Genomic DNA, 21,463 nt, shown 5'->3' on the forward strand with positions numbered 1-21,463 from the left:
TCTCCCTTTAAGTGGAGACGGTTCCAGCAAGAAGTCGCATTTCCGAGGAGAAGGCATACTACCCGCTGGCAGCTGGGCCGAGCCCATCGGGCGCTAGCTAGCTGGATCGCGCCCAGTGCGCTGCTGAACCGAGGCCTGGTATAACCTCATTTCCCTTTTCCCTTTTTCCAGCATATTCGAACTTTTCTAGAGAATTCACATGAAATCAGATGAGTCTATTTAAGTTCCTCAATGCTCCATACATCCTGCTTTTTTTATAATAAGGCAGCATGAACATTTTTCATATACATATTAAATTCTAAATTATCCATTATATAGACCAATTCTTCATACATGTTAGCTTTGGAAAGTCCTATAATATTCATTTGAGATCCAAATCTAGTGAAATGAATTTATAATTTTTTCCTAAAATCATGCCTCGTTTAACGAGCGCCTCCTCTCACTTTTACAAAAAAGGATTTCATGCAAGCCCAATAATCCCTTGTTTCCACTGGATTGAAATGTTCAGAAATCTCAGTAGCTCTAAAAACAATATATGCACTTTCTTTTATAACTAGAGGAGTCCTACAAAAAAATCCTACGTTTTAGAGCACTTCTATTTTCTACCTTGTTGTGTTGCTTGTTGTGTTTCCTTGCGACGTTAGTTGACACTTGACAGAATAGATACTATCCTTGACATGGAGTGGTTGGAAGATATTGGTAATGGTGAAATGTGGGTCAATTGGCGCCGCGAGAAGCTCCAGTTTAATCATGAAGGCAAGCGGATCACTTTCCTACTCCCTTGGTGATGCCTCAAATGCAGTAGTTGTGCGTGATCTGTACAATAAGACTGACTTGTGCGAAAATTAACTCGGATACCAAACTCTTGGTGATAAAATCACACAACCAGGATGTTGTTCAAAAGAGCACAGACTAAAAGGATTGGGCAAGCACCCCCAGTGGAAATATGTGTGAAGCCTGGCTGCAGCTAGCCACAGGGAATGGAGGGGATTGGGGGGGGGGGGGGGGGGTTGAGGTGGATTTTGACTTGCAAGGGATTTAATCCCCTCCAATCCCTTTCAAACCTCTCCAAACCCTGTCTAACCGAACAAGGCCTCAAATGCTTGTATCCTCGATTCGAGCCACTGTTAATGAAATCGACCTATTCGGTGTGCTGCCACTAGGTTGCTCGTAACCCCCCTTGTCCCGGTCCCGATCCCCTTGGTTGTCTCGGCTCTCTGTCTGTTTGTCTCTGTCGCCCGATCCCCTTGGTTGGTCTGTCCCCTTTCTTTGCCAGAGCGAGCCTCGCGACTCAATGGGCCGGCACAAAAGGCCTAGTAAACCAAAATAGTCAGAGTTTTCTCGTGCAACAACTGCCCTTTAGGACAGTTGGGCCACGAATTTTAACGTGCGGTGGACCTCGTAATAACCAGTTGTGCACGACATCAAAAAGGGGCTGGGAGGCCCCATATCACTCACTATTGTGAAAGAGATAAATAAGAGAAGAGTAGGTTTTCCCAACTATGATTTTATGTTTGAAGGTCGAGCTTCGAATCAGGATGCACATAACATTGTAAAATTTGTTGTACCGTTTCCTCAGGGTCCCCATCTGTGGCTTCTATCCCCTCATGACCCTCTCTGTATCTTGTTGAATATTATTCAATTTTAATGTGGTACTAGGCCAGCCCGGTTCCCAAACGACAGTTGTGGGCAAGGCACTGATCAATCTCGCATAGGGTGTTTCATATCCATTCCCTGACTATATTTTTGTGTGTGTTTTTTAATTACAAATTTTCCCATTTTAACATCGGAAATATTTATGACATTCAAAACAATTTTTAACTCGTGAACATTTTGAAATTTTGTATATTGTTTGGAAACTAAAAATATATTTAAATTCATAATTTTTTTAGTTCACGTTTAAACTGTACCAAATTCGAGTTCGATGGGTATTTGTCCGTTGGCCTGCATTTGGGGACAAAAAATGGGACTACGGTATTGTCTCCAACATGTACCACCCGGCCCGCAAAGAGCCTATCGGTTAATATATCAGCTGACGGGGGTGGGGACGATTCCAAAGGGATCGCCGCTAACTTCTTCTTTGTGTTTTTTCTCTTTTTGTTTTCCCTTTTCCCATTTTTAACGTCAGAAACATTTTTTAAAAATTCTAAACTATTTTTATATTTTGCCAACATTTTTTCAAATATGGATCTCTACTACTTAAAAAAAACTTAAGGTTCTCATTTCACCTTTCTTCCCACCACCCCTTCGTCTAACTTTCATGTATATGATAATCAATCACCTTATTTTACTTACCTTCCGAACCAATTTCACTTTTTTTTGCGGGGGAACCAATTCCACTTTAATTTACTTACCAAACTTTTAATCGAAATATAAGGTAATTCAGGGGCAGAATTTGATGAACATTTATTTACACAATCACATTATTATAGACAGGTAAATCACAAACTAATGTACTAGAATATTTATATCCCGTTGCAACGCACGGGCATTGTTCTAGTACATTTATAAATCAGTAAAGCCATTTTTCATGATATTTTTCGTGTGTCCACACGGCAAAGCCATTTTTGTGTAAATTTGTCGTCTGATTGCATAGCTTGTCGATGAGTGCTACGCTAGAAAATTCTAAAATTTTCATGTGGGTGTGTACATTTTTCATGATAGGGAAGAAATTTTCTAAACTTTTCCATGTCGTTGTATAGATTCGCCATGAGTTGTGCGAATGATTTTCTTCGCCTTGAGTGTCGTGGTCCTTTTAATGTGTCCCCATGGCAAAAATTCATCTAATTTCCCCGCGTCCTGTTTTTTAAATCTTGCAACATGTTTTCTTACATTATCTTAAATTTGTCACGTTTTACATTCCACATGGCAAATCTAATCGCAACCTACACATAATACTTATTTTCACATCTCTACTATTAAAGGGCGGTTCGTACGTCGTTTTGTTTCCTCCACCCCTCAATCGATCTCCCTCCACCGATTTGTTTTCCAAAACTACAACCCACCTCCATCTTCCGGTTTTATGTACCAATTTTTTTTCATGTGTCCACACGGCAAAGCCATTTTTTCTTTTGTAAATTTGCCGTGTGATTACATAGATTTTCCATGATTCTACGCAAGAAAATTCTATAGTTGTCATGTGAGTGTGTACATTTGCCATGATTTAGGGAAGACTTTTTCTAAATTTTACCAGGTCAGGGTATAAATTTTCCATGAGTTGTACGAAAGATTTTTTTTCCTGCCATGAGTGTCATGGTCATTTTAATGTGTCCCCATGGCAAAACGTCATCTATTTTCCCGCGCCCTATTTTTCAAATATGCGAACATGTTTTCTTACATTATCTTAAATTTGTCACGTTTTACTTTCCACATGGCAAATTTAATCACAACCTACGTAGAATACATATTTTCACATCTCTACTATTAAGGGCAGTTCGTACGTCGTTTCCTTTCCTCCACCCCTCAATCGATCTCCCTCCACCGATTTTCTTCCAAAACTATAGCCCACCTCCGGCTTCTAGTTTCATGTACCTATTTTTTTCATGTGTCCCCACGGGAAAGCCATTTTTTTGTAAATTTGCCATGTGATTGCATAGATTTTTCCATGGTTCTACGCAAGAAAATTCTATAATTGTCATGTGGGTGTGTGCATTTTCCATGCTTTAGGGAAGACTTTTTATAAATTCCACCAGGTCATTGTATAGATTTTCCATGAGTTGTATGAAAGATTTTTTCTGCTGTGAGTGTTATGGTCTTTTTAATGTGCCCCCATGGCAAAACATCATTTATTTTCCCCGTGCCCAGTTTTTCAAATCTGCCAACATGTTTTATTACATTATCTTAAATTTGACACGTTTTACATTCCACATGGAAAATTTAATCACAACCTATGCAAAATACTTATTTTCACATCTCTACTAATAAAAGGGCGGTTTGTATGTTATTTCGTTTCCTCCAGCCCTGAATCGATCTCCCTCCGCCAATTTTTTTCCAAAACTATAGCCCACCACCGGCTTCCGATTTTATGTACGGATTTTTTTGCCAACGATTCCTCTCACCCATCACCTCTCCGCCTATGAACGCACAAAAAGTTGACAACCCACTCCTCCTTTCTTCCACGACCCTACACACGCATGACTTGTTAGCCCCCCCTCCCCCCCCCCCCCACACACACACGCATGCACGCGTGCTAGCGCCTAGTGGCGAATCTAGAAAAAAAATTTGGGGGGGGGGGGGGGCTGGGCTACCTGGGGTCATGCAAAGATGTGTTGGGCCGGGCTGGCAAGTGATTGGGTTGGGCCTTAAAACTAGTAGTAGAAACAAAATTTACAACGCTGCAGGGGGGAGGGGGGGGGGCTCGAGCCTGTTAAAGCCCCCCTAGTAGATTCGCCCCTGCTACCGCCGCCGCCGCCACCGACCTTCCTTCTCAACTTTCATCCTCCATTCTGATCCTCCTTGCCAGCCAAGTATCCTCCTATGCATGGTCCCTCCCAGACGAGCACCACTGGTTCTATCTAACTTTTGTATTACTTTCAGTAGTCTATCTTCAGTTGTGATTTCTGTCATGAGTTTAAAAAAATCAGAGTCTTACTAGTTTCCTTTCGGATAGATATTCCCCGACTCTACCATGTTTTCTTTCTATGACAGTTCTCTTTCATAGAACTGCATGTGTTAGTTTATTTTCCGTTGTGTTGTGCCGGGAGATTTCAAGTTTGGAAATAAATTTCAAATCTCTCATTCACCCCCTCTTTGGTCGATATACTCTCGATCGTATAACATTCTTTAGCAAGAGTCGAGGTTTGAGAATAATTTATTCATATTTTGGAAACTACTCACATGTGTTCCAAAAAAGGGTGGAAATATCTCGTAAAAATAGTAGTGTATTTTTATAATTTTGGTAAAATAAGAAACAAACGAAAAATAACAAAAGAAAAAATACAAGGCAACAAAAAAGGGAAAACGAAAAAAAAGGGAAACACAGAATGAAAATAAACAAAGCCACACAAATAAAAAATAAAACCAAACATAAAACTGAGCTAAAAAACAAGAAAAAGCGGCAAAGAATAGGCGAACGAACCAACCATCTCGCAATGTTGGTGTGTGTTTTTCTGTTGGTTTCTTCTGTTTTTCTATTCTCAATTTTGTTTTTCCCATTTTAAGTTTTTAACTCTGGACACATTTTTAAAATGTATTTTTAATTCATGGATACTTTTTAAAGAAAATTGGAAATCAAACGTTTTCAAATTCGCGTGAAAACTGTAGTGTACCAAATTCGAGTTCGAGGGGTATTTTGTTGTCGTACGTGTACCGGTCGGCCCATGAAGAGCCCACCGGCTAATGTATATATACTCCTAAATCCAGAGACATCGCCCGTCCGCTGCTTCCAGAGACATCGAGCCGACGCGCCGCGCCGGAGAGAGAGAGAGAGAGAGAGTTGGCCGCGCCGCGAACCCTAGCGACCGCCGTCCACCGCCGATCCGCCACCCATGGCGCTGCGGACCCTGGCGGCGAGGGTGCGGACTTCGGGCGCCGCGGTCCGCCTCCAGACGCCGGCCGTCGGCATCTCCCCTCCGCCCGGCGGCCGCCCCAACCTCCACTCCGCCGCCGCCGCCACCCGCCGCCTCTCCCCTCCGGCCGGAGGCCGTCCCTGCCTCGCCCACAGCAGGAAGCTGGTACGTGACATTACTCAGAGCCAGGATTACATTCAAAAAGCGTCCAACTTGGCAGATTAGTATGGACTTCCGCAATCACTTGCTGGTTCCCCTCTCTCCTAGCCAACGCAACCAGTTCATGCGCAAGGAATAGCCTTGTTCTCATGAGACTCTAATCTGGTAACAACAGTCTGAATATCTCTGACCCCCTAGACGGATCTGTGACAATGTTCCTCTTGTATGTTTAGGAATAGGTGCGGACTTAGAGGGTTTCCTTGCCTCAGCCCCCTAGACGGATTGAAAGGTTCAAGGAGCTATCCGTAACTCCGTTGCATCGGACCGCATACCTAACAGAACTGACACACTTCATGACCCAATCCACCCATCTCTGGTCAAAACCAATCTTTGTGAGAGCTTCCAGTAAAAATCTCCAATCCACCCTGTCATTGGCTGTAGCCAGATCCAGCTTATACCCACAATAAGTGTTGTGCTAGTTCCTGTTGTGTTGGATTTTATGAAAGCATTCAAACACAATAATTAGCTTCATGCGGAACCACAACTTCATCCTTAGCATACAATTTCTTAAAAGAGTCAATAGTTAGCTTCTGGATCCCCACCTCCTCCTCAATCCAAGTGCTCTTATCATCTTTCCGTCTACTAATGAAATTCTTCTTTTTCTGCCAAGTATCCTTTCTTTGGAAGTACCCTGTATTTCTGTCGCTCTGTTGCCCTCCTTCCTCCATTCAACCTTGACAGTTGCTTATTCATAATTTCCTCCCTAAGCAGCATCTCATCCCCAACTCCCTTGAGATTTCCTTCTCTTCTGATTTTCGGTTGAAGGTGATTGCTTCCAAATGTTCCCCAGCTCACTTGGAAGTACTTCACTTCAATCTGTTTTCTAACTGAACCAAAATCCGTATGGGCCCAATCTTGAAGCGCCTGCTGCATACCCATGAGTTTAGGCGACAGGCCAACCTGTGAATTGCTCCTTTTCCCAAACTGAATTTACCCCACATTAGTTAGCTCATATAAGGAAAAGAGTGTGTCTTCCTTTTGTGCTCCTTTTCCCCAAACACAAGCAGCAGCAGCAGCAGCAGCGGCAAGTGGTCAAACCTAGACGAGAATAAGTGATGGAACCTAGCATTTTGAAACATTCTGGCCTTGCTACCTCTCTGTCAAGCCTTGTGTTAATCTTGTCATATCCGAACTGCTTATTGTCGTGTGTCCAATCTCTAGGACTGTGATTTGCAATATGTTTGTTGTTATATTCTGAAGTCAGCTATCTCTGTTTTCTACCAGCTCAAAGATTTTGTAATAAGAACTCAAAAAGAAATCTGGGCTTTTAGCAGTTTTGGCTCCTATATTGGTTCTTATTTTTTCTCACTCATTGGTGGGTTGATCAATCAGGGAAGTTCTCCACGTGAAGATGCTGCTCGGAAGATGGTGCTTGAGACTGCTGCCACACTTGAACATCTGGAGAAGAGTTACGAAACGTTCAAGTGAGAATTGTTCTTTTCGTTCAAGTTTTTATTTTTATTTCTATTATAATATTGTCATACAGATCAACTAATGATGTTCCTTTTTTTTTCTTTCCCTTTTTCTTTTAAAGGGCACGCGTTGGATTACTAGAGAAGGCAGCCACGTTTCTAAAGTGGTCGTGGGCTTGCATTATCCCTGTGCCTTTGGTTTACGCCATTGCGCAGCATTATTAGGATAAAGAGGAACTGGCCCTTGTGATTTGAACCGGGTTATTTAATATCTGTGGTCTTTATCATCAGCTGTACTCATCACACTACTCAACTGTGTCATGGTTATGCTAAGTGCATCATCAAAAATGCCACTCTAAAACGTTACTGTACCATATTGACAGCCAGATTTGCCTGATATGTGCCCTTGCACCCACTTGTTATCAACTCTTCTCTTCTTCTATTCTACTCCCTGTAGCTAAATATAAGTCATTTTGGTAGGCTAGTTTATAGCCTACCAAAACGACTTGTATTTAGGTACAGGGGGAGTATCTGACAAAGGGACCCACAACGTTGGATTAGACGCAGCACAAACAAAATCTATTACTTGTTCGCACTAGTAAGTGTGCAAATGATTCCTAAAGCTCACAGTTTCAATCCGCATATATCTACAATTATGCATGTGCAATGATTTTGCAATACATTCGAGTTTAAACCTTGATGGGATCTAATCTAATGCTTCACAAACTTGCCTAAAGCATAAGATTTATCCTTTGGTCATGCAACAAAATACGTATTTAACTTGTGATGCTTATGTGCTCGTTTTTTCTGTTTTTGTAACTTGAGATGCTTATGTGCTGGTTTTTTCTGTTTTTGATTCTCGTGGTCTAGAATCAAGAAAATTTACGTTTGAAAAATTAAATAGCTTGTATCCACAGAACATCTGGCGTAATATAGATAAATGAAAAAAACACAAAAGAAACAAAAAAAGGCAACAAGAAAGGGAAAACAGAAAAATCTGGAAAACAAAGAATGAAATTAAATAATGTCAAAAAGAAATAGAAACCTAAAGAAAAATAAAATCAGACATAAAACTATGCTAAAAAAATGGACCCGAAAATACCCTAAAAAAATGGACACGAAAGAGGCCTGACGCACTAGCCAAACGAACCGCTTATGACCATTTTTTTAGTCTTTTTTTTAGAGAACCATTTTTTTAGTCTAATCACCATATATGAACTGCTTCGCCCGTCCTGTAAAACTGGTCCAGCCCACTTCCCAAGCAACGACGGGCGCCCCTCGCATCAAGACAGCCCAAATGGGCCAGCCCAGGTGCGCTGGAGGTTTACCATTTTCTTCCTGCTTTTTCAAGATTTTGTTTTTCTATTTCTTTTTACTTATTTTACGCTCCCAAAAACTATAAGCATATATGTTACAAAAATATACTTTACATAATGTTTAAAAAATGTTAATCATGCATTCGAAGAATGTTAAATGTGTATACAAAAAATGTTGACCATCTATACAAAAAATATAGAATGTGTGAAAAAAGTCGATCATGTATTTAAAATTTCTAATCAAGCTTTTTCAAAAAATATTAAACAAGTGTTTGAAAAATGTTAATCAAGTATTTGAAAATGTTAAATGTGTATAAAAAATGTTGACCATGTATTAAAAAATGTTAAACTTGCACTTAAAAAATGTTCAATGTATATAATGTTTTGACCATGTATTAAAAAAAGTTAAATTTGTATTTGAGAAATGATAAATGTGTATAGAAAATGTTGACCATGAATTAAAAAATGTCAAACTTGTATTTGAGAAATGTTAAATGTGTATAGAGAAAATGTTGACCATATATTAAAAATATATTAAAATTGTAACGAAATACATTAATAAAGCATTTTGGAAAAAAATGATGTGTCCAAAAAAATCTTGACCGTGTATTAAAAATATGTTAATATGGTATTTAAAAAGTCTTAATTAAGCATTCGAAAAATGTTTAACGTGCATTCAAAATGTATTGGATGTATACAAAAGATGTGTATACGAAACCCAAGAGAAAACAATGAAAATAGATGACAAAGGAGAAAGAAATCAAAGAAAAACAAAGAAAAGAGAAATCCCAGTGAAAATCAAGAAAACGAAAAAAAACAACTAAAAAGAAAGAAAAGAAAAAATACCCAGTGAAAGCAGAGAAAATAACGGAGTAAAACCGATGAAAAAAATAAAATAAAAGGCTGAGAACCTGTGGGAACCGGCTCGTTTCGCCTCAAGTAGGTCGGGCCCTACTACTTACCACAACAGAACGAGGGCGTAGTTGATAGCAGCGATGGTCGACATCCAGAAGACCTGGGATAGATCTCTGTGTGCTCTCCTTTTCTTCTCTTTTTCTTTTAGGTGTGTGCGAATGGTCCAACCCGTTATTGTAGAGGCTTAAGGCGAGAGCTTCTTCCTTCTCACTATAAGAGAGATATAGTCGTCGCGAGCACGGATCTAATATCTCGCAGTAGGGTGTTTCCCATTGTGCATGTGGGTCCGAGGGATAGTGCTAAGCATACACTCTTAGATGCTATGGGACATATATGGGTTGGCCCATTTTACTATGTTTTGGTGTGCTAAAAAATATTGTGTTCTGGTTCCACCAGTATGGTTTTAGGAGCTTCCCTTACTAGTTTTTTTTCCTTTTGGTTTTCTTCTATTATTTTTTTCATTTTATTTAATTTTCTCCATTTTAACATTGGAATCATTTATGAAATTCAAAAATATATATTTTGTGAACATTTGAAAAGAATTGGATATATTTTTAAAATATAAAAATATTTTAAAATTCATGTTTTTTTCTTTCAAATTCCTATGTACCAATTCATGTTCGAGTGGTATTTTTACCTCGGGTCGCATTTGGGGACAAAAATGGGACTTGTTTCGGTATTATCTCCTACATCTACCACCCGGCCCACAAAGAGCCCATCGGCTAATATATCAGGGGACAGAGATGGTGATGCGGAGCATCCTACGGTCATCCCCATGGGCATTCCATCACCACCACGGACCCATGCACGTACCATTGAAACCGAGGTTACCTCTTTCCTCTTCGAGCTCCCTTTGATTTCATATGAGAAATGGCTTCTACCTCAAGCGGCGCCTTTGTGCATGACTAGGTATCGAGGAGAAGACCATGAAGAAACAAGAAGGGATCTCCAAGTACACATGGAGCCCCAAGGAGAAGAAGGGACCCCAAGACGAGAGAAACCGAAGGCTCTCTAGACACCCCGGGTGCCAGCACCATACACCCACGGGTGCCCGCACCGGCCGGCCAAGTGGGGCGTGGTGCCCCTGACCTCCCCGGGTGCCCAGGCCTTCACCCCCCCGGGTGCCCGGACCCCCCTGGGCGCATCCCGGGTGCCGGGCCTCCTCCTCCCAGGCATCCCTGGGCGCCCGGACATCCCGAAATGTGCCTGCGTGCACTTAGGATCAAATGACCCTTGTACCCCCGTTTTCCCCCGATTTCGTCCCTAGGCCATAAGTACTCCTCATCTATCTCATTTTGAGGGTTAGCAAAGTATATGTGAGATATTGAGAGAGCTTTGCTCATCTTCCTCCTCTTGGAGATCATGACCTCCTAAGGGAGAAGATCCTCTTGTGGATATCAAGGCCTCCTCTTGGAGAAGGATCCCCATCATAGGATCATCAAGACCTCACCTCCCTTAGGAGTGGGTAGAACTTTTACCCTAGTGCTATTTTCCTTGGATTGATCTTGTATGCTTGTGGATCTCTTGTATGCTACTCTAGTGAATGTGTGATTGTGGTTTGTTTGAGTGTTTCCCCTCTTGTGTTCTTGTGTTCTTGCTCTTTTTTCCCCTCCAAGTGTGAAAACATCCTCCCCTAGGGTTTCACCCTACAACAGATGGCCATGGGGTAGTAGCTTTCAGAGACATCGCCACATTTTAGAAATAGTCTACTCTATAAGTTGTTAGGAAACTACATAAAGTGTTTTACTACACTAAGAACAAGAAGGTAAAAATAGGAATACAAATATACTACATTAGTGGTGAAGGTGCTTGAGTAGTAAAGTGTTCTCTAGGATTCCGAAGTCATTACCACAAATATGACCTGCGCATCAAGTGCGGAGCAAATGCTCTCTATCGTATCCTATATCCACTCTTCATATGCATAAGTGGGCGGTTTCGGTACAAAACTTATTCTACTCTAACGTATACTTCATGCCACATACGCCACCAACCGTAGCTTCCCCACGTCGGATATCACATATGGTCAATTAAGAGTTTCCCCGTGGACGCTGGCAGATATACCTGAACTCCCCTATTAACTTGCAAAGACTAGGAATTCATGTTTTACTATCACCTCGAATTCCCTCAACATCCTAACCCGTACAGTGACAGTAGGTCCTCCACGGCCAATCATGGCAATAGTGCAAGCGAGGCCTCCTCTCAACACTCATTAGAATACTAACTCGAACATGAACAAGAGCATATTGGATCACTTGGAAATCATAACAATTGTAATCACAAAGTAATTCATCCGTATCCTTGAGAACAAGTACAACTACTCAAACAAGTTAACAGTACACGTAGAGGACAGGGTAAAGTTACAACCGACATCGAGCCAATGAAGGGAGGAGGCATGGCAGTGATGATGGTGATGGCAGCACCGGTGATGGTGGTGACGGAGATGGCACCGCCGGTGTGGTGGAGAGGGCACCAGCCCGAATGCCGATGTTCGCATGGTGGAGCCTCCTCTCCTTCCCTTGATCTTGTCCCTCTTCTATGGTGGTGGATGGAGCAGCAATGGAGATGGACTTGGATGTGATGGTGATGAATTCCATGTTGTAGACGGCGACTAGTATAGGGCGCCTCCCTAGCTTCCTCCCTTGATGGGCTGCATCCGAGGGCACTAGATGAGCCAAATCCTCTCACAATCTCTTCTCTACGAGCCAAGGATGTCATGAGTTCAAACATGACAAAATCAATGAAGAATCATGTCTGGAAGGGAAACTTTCGGAGCTGTGTGGAAGTTACACGACGAGCCATACGACCATGGATGGTCATATGGCACATCGTCTTATGTCCTTCCTTCTCTGGTAAAAATGGTCGCCATTTCTTCATACAGACTCCGATTTTGACGTTTTTGGGCTCGTTGGATTTGTGAGAACAATGTCGATCCATTGCTGGTTTTAGATCTTGATTTTCGAGAACTTTGTACAATCGACTTTTTCTAACCTTTGAAATAACTAAGTCTCGCCCGTGGGTGTCTCCGTATTGAACCCATCTTTGATCCTTTCATCGTGCTTGGTCCTAGGTTGCTCCAAATCAGCTGTAGACACAAAGAAACAAAGAAAACTAATAAAAATTAAATAAAAATACTAAATGTGCAATGCCCACAAGAAAAATACTAATGCCGATAATGATGCATAATGGACAACTATTTGGTTCAATGGTACATGCTATATGAAGAGAACATGCAACAAATAAGATCTAAAAATGCGTAAAACATAGAGCCATCACATGCATAGCGTAGCTTTACTGTTGTCTTGCTTAGCTTTGCTTCTGTTTAGCTTCCGCATCTTTAAAGACATTGGCTATTTCGAAGACATTCATAAAAATCTCCCATTCACCCCCTCTGGTCGATAACTAGCACTTTCACTTAGTGCCTGACATATTCGTGATAAGATGGTCATCTTTACCATTCAATCCTTATAGACATATTACTAAAGTTTTAGACAATAGGGTCTGTTGGGTTTAGTCCCACATCAGTTGTGGGAGGAGGCAGAACACGACTTATAACAATGGGGGCGTCCCCTCCTATTAGACTAGTCTTTTGGGGGGAGAGGGCCCAAGGGCTCTCATAAGTCTGTGTTGGTCCCCAGTTGGGCCTGGTTGGGGGGCCAAGAAGATTGTGGAGCGGGCCCATGATGCATGTGGGTCGGAAATGATGGTTAGTGGACCATGACTTGTTTAGTCCCACATCGGTTGTGAGACGAGACAGAACATGACTTGTAACGTTGGGGGTGTTCTCTCCAATTAGACTAGTCTTTTGGGGGGAGAGGGCTCAAGACATATCATAAGTTTGTGTTGCTCTCCGGTTGGGCCAAGTTGGTGGGTCGGGACGCTCGTGGAGCGGGCCCATGACACATGTGGGTCGAAGACGCTGGTTAGCGGACCCGGGATTGCGCAAAAGGGTCTCTGTTTTTGTCGACAAGTTGATTAGTCGACATCAAAATGATTTTATCAAAAAGAGGAATATCATGGATGTGGTTCTTTTGTTGCATGAGATTCTTCACCATACCTAGGCTAAGAGAAAAACATGGATTGTGTTGAAACTATATTTTGAGAAAGCATGGATAAGGTCAACTAGGACTTCCTTTTAGAATGTCACGAGCTTCATGGTTTTGAACCTACATGGTGTAGTTGGATTGAAAATCCTCCATAATGGAACAGTTAGTGTAAAATTCAACAACAACACTGGGCATTACTTTCAAAGCCATAAGGGCGTATGACAAGATGACTCTCTATCTCCCTTTTTATTCAACTTAGTTGTTGAGTGCTTGACTAAGATGGTTATTAATGCCTAGAAAAACAATTTATTTACTGGGTTGGCCCCTGATATGATTAACAATGTGGTGGATATACTCCCATATGTGGATGATACTGTATGCATTGAGCATGCTATTGACAAAGCTTTCAATTTAAAACTCCTCCCTTATATGTTTGAACTCATGTCAGGACTAAAACTTAGTTTCCAAAAAGGTGAAATATTGTGTATGGGGGGGGAGATGACCTTATTTTAAACAAGTATGTAGAGGTCTTTGGTGGTCAAAATGGCCACTTCCTAATGAAATGTTTCAGGTTCCTGTTAGCTACACTACCCTTAAGAATGTTGACTTGGAGTTTATTGTTACTAAGTACCTGAAAAGATGCGAGTCTTGGATAGGTAACTCTGCCTCTTTAGGTGGCATACTTATTCTATTAAACTCCTCCTTATCTAGTATTGCATACCACTTCATGTATATGTTCCTCTTATCCAAAACCTTCATTGAAAAACTTGATAAACACATAAGGAAGTTATTTTGGAATGGGGGAAAAGGCAAGAAAACATGCCATGTAGTGAAATGCTCCAGAGTTTGCCAGTCTAAAAGCAAAGGTGGTCTTGATGCAAAATACCTTAGGAAACAGAATCTCACTCTCCTAACTAAGTGGCGGTGGAAGCTGGATAATGAAAAAGGATTGTGACATGATATTATTCATGCCAAATACCTTAGCTAATGTACATGAGAACTTTAATGACTCCCCAGTGTGGAAGTCCATTCTCAAAGTCAAAGATCTTTACATGGCTGGTAGATAAGTGGCTGTGAACTCGGGTAATATTGTTGTTGGTATAATCCCCCATTTTATGAGAAGTTCCCCTTGTTGTTTAGCATATGCAAATTCCCAGATGATACTGTTTCCCAATGCCGAAATATGGTTGTAAATGATATGTTTTTGACGTAGACGCCTTTGAAGATCCGGATCTTTCTATGTCAACTTTTCCGGTTAGTAATCCTAACTAGGAAGTCATCAAACATAAAACTGAGCCGACGATCCCAAACGCTCTTTCTGTGATGACAGAGGCTTCACCACATCTCTTTTTCTTATGCCCTACAGCCAGAGTGGTCTGTGTACAGATGGTTTTGATGCTTGGCACTTATGCCCTAACAACATATGGCAATTCTATTCATGGTGTTTTATCTTTTTGCGTGGTGGCAAAAAAGTTTTATATAAGTGATCTTGCTGTGTGTGTTGGGCCATCTGGAATTGTCGAAACTGTGCTACCTTTGAGTTTAAACATCCAAAAACTCCCTTATGTGATCTTTGCAACATGTGTGAACTTAATCTCGTGGGCAGGGCGGCTGAAGACAGATGACTGGGCTGCTTTGGAGTGTGGAGAGTCGATGCTGAAGGACAATGCAAAAATTATGAGGATATGCGCGTCATATGTTTTACCCATGCATGGGTCTTGAACTTTTTTAGGATAGGTTTGTTGTGGTGCCTCTATTGCGAGCATTTGCAGTTGGTTTTCCAGTGATGCTTTGAACTTGCGCCTATCCTTTCCCGTCACCTAAACCTCTCGGATTGGATGTGTATTTTTGTTATGATATAATGGAAATGAAATTAGCCCGGGTAAACAAAAAGCCTAGGCAGTGTCGCTCGCTAGCCAGCCGACCACTGAAGAGAATCGAGCAGACATGGAAAATCTATCTGTTGGGGTTTGGCATGGTGATGATCAAATCAACCTCCAGCACAACCAGCCAGCCGACATTATGCCATTTTTTTCTCTTCTATTATATACCGGTATATTATATTGTGGATATCAACTGTGATTCAGGTCACAACAATCACACCTGTTTGTGTCACGCGCGGAAAAGAGGTGAAGAACCAAGCGGGATTTGCTCCTTTTGTACGTGCGGCAAGAGAGAAAGGCCTGCCAATCAAAGGCTTTGGAATAGGCCCAGCTGCGCGCAGTCATGAAAGGGAAAATGGTTTTCAGACAGGGTTTTCCTATTTAGCGCTCGCTGCGGCAAACTGCCGGAGCGACGCACAGGGGAAATCAACGAGCGTTCGGGATGGGCCGACCCATTAAGGGCCTCTTTGATTCGTAGGATTTCCAAAACGCGGAAATAGGAAAAACATGGGATTAGAGTGGAATGTCGTCTTGAATCCTACAGGATTGTACGAGTGTTTGATTGTGCATAGAAAAAACGCAGGATTCTTTCAAAGAGATTTGAGTGGATGGGATGTTTCCTATGAAATCTAGTGCAAATGAATCCTATGGAAAAATTCTTATGGTTTACAATCCTACGAATCAAACAACCAAGATAGGAACAATTTCTAAGGATTAGAATCCTCCAAAATTCCTTTAAAAATCCTTTGAATCAAAGAAGCCCTAAATGTTTCAGCGATTCCGGTTTTGAGAACTTTCTAGCTGGTTCCTAGCCGGTTTTCTTTGGTTTTGGGAACCTTCTAGGAGGTTCCTGAACCGTTCGTTTTTTTTTTGCATTTTCCTGTTTCTTTTTGTTCTTTTTTCTATTTCTTTTCATTTTTCTATTTTGTTTTATTTTTTTCAAAAAAAAAATTGTGTTGCTCATAAATTGTTCAAAACTTCACAAAATGTTCTTGTTTTCAAATTTTGTTCCTGAATAAAAAAATGTTCACGCTTTCAAAGAATAGTTCAGAACTTCAAAAAATGTTCCTTTTAAAATTTTCTCACAAACAAAAAAAGGTTAACATATTTGAAAAAATGTTTTCTTTTTCCAAATTTAGTTCGGGTGTTTCAAACTTTTTTTCAAAAGTTCAATAAATGTTCTTGTCTCTACAATTTTCTTCATGAATTAAAAAAAGTTCGCAATTTTCAAAAAAATATCGCAAATTTGATAATGTACTCATATTTTCGAAATTTAGTTCGGGGTTTCAAAAAATGTGCAGAAGTTCAGAAATGTTCCTGGTTTTCAAGTTTTGTTTGCTTTTCAAATTTTTGTTCAGAGTTTCAATAAATGTTCCGTTTTTTCCAAAAATCTTAATTTGTTTTGAAAAAGTTAACATTTTCAAATTTGTTCAAGGATGTCCCCTTTGTCTAAACTTTGTTCAAGATTGAAAAATGTTTGACTTTTCCATAAAATGTCCATGTTTTCAAATAATTTTCCAATTTGTAGGATATGTTCACAAATTTGAATTTTTTTTGTTTCAATAACTATTTGCTTTCCTAAATAAAAACGGGTTCAAAATTCCAAATAGTATTTAGACCGGTCGCCGGTCACAGTTCTTATCATCCACGCTGCAATTATTAGACACCAAAATAATATATTCCACTGGTTATGTATCACTGCGTACTTCCAGGAGGTGCCGAGTTCGAATCCTCGGTCCATTCTTTTTAGGAATTTTATGCGAGTCCAACTTAAAACATTGCGGTGCTTATTATTCAGAACATGTGTTCAACTCAAGCAGCTTGGTTTAGGAAATGAGAGACACATGTCGCGAGTTTGTTGCGGGGTTCGCTACCTGAGCCGGCCTGTTAGTTCGGCGCCTGTGCGAAGCCCCGCCTGTCTGCGGGATGTAGTCGGTTCCAGGGAGATCACCGCGAACGTTTTTGTGTGTTTTCTTCTTTTCCCCATTTTTAACTTTAGAAACATTTTTAGAAATTCTAAAACATTTAAAAAAATTATGAACATTTTATGAAATATGAATTTTTTTAAATTCATGATGTCTTTTTCAAATTAATAAACATTATTTTAAATAACGAACATTTTTGATTTCCTAAATATCTTTTCAAATTAATGAATCCGCTTGGGGTGGGTTCATGATTGCTCGCCCAAGCGGATTAATTTGGAGGTCCCTTGGGGCCGCATTTGGGGACGGAAAATGAGATTGTTTGGTTCAGCCCACGAAGAGCCCACCGGCTAATATGCCAGGGGAACGGACGGGACGGAGTGGGCACGGGCACAGAAATCGCGGCGCCGCGCCGGAGAGAGAGAGAGAGAGAGTTGGCCGCGCCGCGAACCCTAGCGACAGCCGTACGCCGCCGTCCACCCCGATCCGCCACCCATGGCGCTCCGTACTCTGGCGGCGAGGGTGCGGACCTCCGCCGCTGCGGTCCGCGTCCAGACGACGGCCCCTCGCCTCTCCCCTCCGCCCGGCGGCCGCCCCGACTTCCACTCCGCCGCCGCCGCCCGCCGCCACCCGCCGGCCCCTCGCCTCTCCGCTCCGCCCGGCGGCCGTCCCTGCCTCATCTCCAACAGGTACCTGGTACGTACCTCCCGACCCCTCCTCTCTGATAGCTGCATCGACTTCATCCAGTATGTAGAATGGTGATTGCCTGAAATTGTGAATGGCAAACAGCAATGCCAGTGCAGCAACAGTCTTCTCCCCACCAGATAACTGTTTCATACCCCTAAAGCACTGATTTTTTGTGTGTGGGTGATATCCCTAAAGCGCTTTGTATGTGCCATAGCTCTGTACTTGATTGAGTCCATGTAGAAATGGATCATCTTCATTTTCTAGATTTAAACACGCTGTTCCTCTGAGTGGGTGTGTGTGACCTTTTTGTTGACTGCTTGTAGATTTTGTCTATGCCTTTAGATATTATGATCAAAGGCTTCCATGAACAGCTCATACCTTCTTGGCTTGACAGAGTTATACTTGTCAGCTACCTCATGAATTTATTATTAGACCAGATTGAAGTGCTCCATATTGGTCCAGTGCTTTTAAGTTTGGGGCTGTGCGTTCAATCTCAGCCATGCATTAGTGTACCTATTTTCTGTTTGAACTCTGCCTCAAGTTTGTCACGATCAGACAGCCGCATAACTTGCAGGTAGATTTCAGTAAGCTGGCTGTAATCATGGTCAAGTTCTTGTGAGGATGATCCAGTGTCCATTGGATCATTAACTGTAGGAAGCTTTAACTGCTCCAGTTCGCACTTTTCATGAATCTCCCGCTGGCGTGATCTAAGTTGAACTAGTTATCACTCCTTTTAACTTCACGTGGCGATCCAGTTTTGCCAATGCAGCAGCAGCACTATCATTCTGTTTCTTTAGTTCACAAATTGTTGCCACGCATTCATCTGACTTCAACTTCCAGTCTTCAGCCTCAGCTTTCAGCTCTTCCGTCTGATTTGAAATACATCAGCATCAGCCTTACCATGACATTCTCTTTCTTGCATGCCCTTCAGCTTCTTCTCTAAGCTCTCATGTGTATTGTTTAACTTCGCAGTCGGATCATGCATATCTCTCTTCTGTTCATATTCCTGCTGGTATTTCAGTTTCGATAATTGATTGCTCAGGCTTAACTTCGTCCCTTGCAGTGCTTGAGCATCTTTCAGTTGCTTTTCTTCATATTCATGAATGTTCGTCACACCAACTGATGTGCTAAAATCCTTGTAAATCCTGTCCACTATCTCATTTGTTTTTTTTCCTCCCGCTTTCTTACTTCTGTTCGTTTTTTGTAAGACGGCTTTCCAACTCCTCCTTACCTGGCTCCAGATGGTCAATTTCTTTCTCAATATTATGTTTCTCAGTTGCCAATTTACGTAGCTTGTCCATGAGATTATTCAGTTCGACTTCGAGTAATGTAACTTTTTCTCAAGTCCAGTTATTTTCTCAGATACAGCAAGCTCCTCTCTTTGCAACTCCCTGGGGGAACCAAGTTCGGACATTTCAGACTCTAGCTTATGTTTCTTCTTCAAAGATTCTATTCTGCTGTCATCCCATTTATTTGATCTAGCTTCCATTGCACCGCTTAGTCCACCAGTCATTGTGCCAGATTTAGTCAAAAGAATCCCATCAACAGCAACAAAATTATACCTTTCACCACTTCAACATTTCAAGCTTCATCAAGTTTGTCACACACAAGTGTATCCCCAACAGCATACAGAACTGCTTTCTCCAAAGCTCGATCAAATTGTATCACATCCAAGATCAACTGTGCAGATCCTCTAAGGGTATGCAACCTCTCGGTTATTGGCTTCACACGCACCGATTTTAAGGGAATAAATGTCTGGAGGAAGACGTTGTTCCTTCAAATACATAATGCATTCCTTTCCTGTGCTTTCATCTTCCACCACTACTGCATACATGAATTTGCCCATGGCAACAGTGACAGCAAGGTTGTATTTCTTTTGTTAGGGCCGCCAAAGTTCAGTCATGTGACGATGGACTCCACGGAATAGCTGCTCAAGACTTTTAATAGTTTATGAAAATCGAGCATACCACTCACTTTCATGCGTTGCAGCTTTGAGTTCACGTAATTGCGTATCTATCTATATTATGAATTTGCTTACTTTGAATCTACGATGCCCTGTTTATTTGTTATGTCTATGCGCTTTATTTATCTGTTATGCCTGTATAGATATAATAAATCACTTACAAAATCTTTATTTCTATTGTAGCGTATGGAAATTAACTTGAAATCAGCTAGTCTAGAAGAATTAGAGCGAGAGGCGGCGTCCTTAAGGGGACGAATTGATGAGGTTGTGGAGTCTATTAGGTATGTATACGTTGTCTCCTTTTTCAACGCTTGGTATTGGATTATCTTATTGATATGTTACCACATTTTGCATGGATTTTTGAAGCAAGGAGAAGGAGAGGTCCGATCTCATCATGAAGGACATCTGGGGTACCATGAAGCTGATGGCATGTTCAGCTATTGTGGTGAAAGTCATTGCATTTACCATTTCTCCAGTTGAGGAACCCAAGGAGATTGCATGATCATCAGTTCCCTCCCAGTCATATGAACTTTTTGTTTAAGTCATCGTGTCATCTGGTTGCCCGGATACCAGATGCTCCACTTCTGGATTTTGCATGTTTCTCGGTGATAATTTGATCTCATGGTCTTCTCGACGACAAACCACAGTTTCTTGTTCCAGTGCAGAGGCTGAATATCGCGCCTTGGCTGCTGTTGTGGCCGAGTCTTGTTGGGTTCGTCACTTACTTCAGGAGCTCCATCGACCTATCAGCACTGCTACAGTTGTTTTTTGTGACAATGTGAGCGCGGTATATCTTGCTCATAACCCGGTACAACATCGACGAACCAAACACATTGAGCTTGACATTCATTTTGTCCACGAGAAAGTTGCTCTTGGTGCTGTTCGAGTTCTGCATGTTCCTTCTTCGTCACAGTAAGCGGATATATTCACAAAAGGTCTTCCAGCTGTATTGTTTCATGAGTTCCGGTCCAGTCTTCACCTCGCTCCACTACGAGGCTCAGACTACGGGGGCGTGTTGGAGAGTCCTGCATCCCGACAATTAGCTGTGCCGTATCCTGCTGATAATGCCCATCATCCAAGTATGTTTAGACTACCAAATATGGCTTGAGTCGGTTGTAGTTTCCCTGGTTTAATTGACTTGCAAGGCAAGCTCACCCATGTATACGTGTATATATATATGATGCAATGAGATGAGGAGGCGTGCACTCTTGCAGCCCCGATTCCTATCTGTCTTACAACTGGAACTCTAGCTAGGGTTTGAAAACCGAAAGGGCAAGAGCGGCAGCCGCGGCTCTGTTCCTCGATGGCCTTGACGATTCTTCCAGAATTCTGCCGAGATAACCGTATGTGTATATCTGGAAAAGTAATTTTCCAATAAATAAACTATTTTTTTTGCAAAAATATCAGATTTGTTATAAAAATTCACCGGAAGTACAAAACACCTTAAACATAATAAAAATTATATCGAGGTCCATGAACCATCGAACGATCATTGTCGCCGCCAGAATGAGCCACCGACGCGCCGTTGTCGCCGCTCCCATACCGGAGCCGGCCTGACCATGTCGATGACCACCGGGGTATTCGTGCACATGCCCC

General features: G+C 41.7%; 2 protein-coding genes and 1 pseudogene across 2 annotated transcripts; 2 read left to right on the forward strand and 1 right to left on the reverse strand.

Annotated features, from left to right (window-relative positions):
• Positions 1–5,402: 5,402 nt before the first annotated feature.
• On the forward strand, positions 5,403–20,508 carry LOC141026805 (uncharacterized). Its single transcript, XM_073503661.1, has 4 exons — positions 5,403–5,434; positions 17,684–17,913; positions 20,051–20,148; positions 20,234–20,508. Exons 2-4 carry the CDS (start codon positions 17,713–17,715, stop codon positions 20,367–20,369), a joined length of 435 nt encoding a protein of 144 aa, XP_073359762.1. The 5' UTR covers positions 5,403–5,434; positions 17,684–17,712; the 3' UTR covers positions 20,370–20,508.
• Positions 5,406–7,564, forward strand: LOC120969944 (uncharacterized). Its single transcript, XM_040397298.1, has 3 exons — positions 5,406–5,672; positions 7,059–7,150; positions 7,261–7,564. Exons 1-3 carry the CDS (start codon positions 5,487–5,489, stop codon positions 7,361–7,363), a joined length of 381 nt encoding a protein of 126 aa, XP_040253232.1. The 5' UTR covers positions 5,406–5,486; the 3' UTR covers positions 7,364–7,564.
• On the reverse strand, positions 17,950–20,028 carry LOC120961962 (structural maintenance of chromosomes protein 1-like; annotated as a pseudogene).
• Positions 20,509–21,463: the final 955 nt, after the last annotated feature.

Source organism: Aegilops tauschii, chromosome 7 (assembly GCF_002575655.3).
Source record: "Aegilops tauschii subsp. strangulata cultivar AL8/78 chromosome 7, Aet v6.0, whole genome shotgun sequence".
NCBI lineage: Eukaryota > Viridiplantae > Streptophyta > Magnoliopsida > Poales > Poaceae > Aegilops > Aegilops tauschii.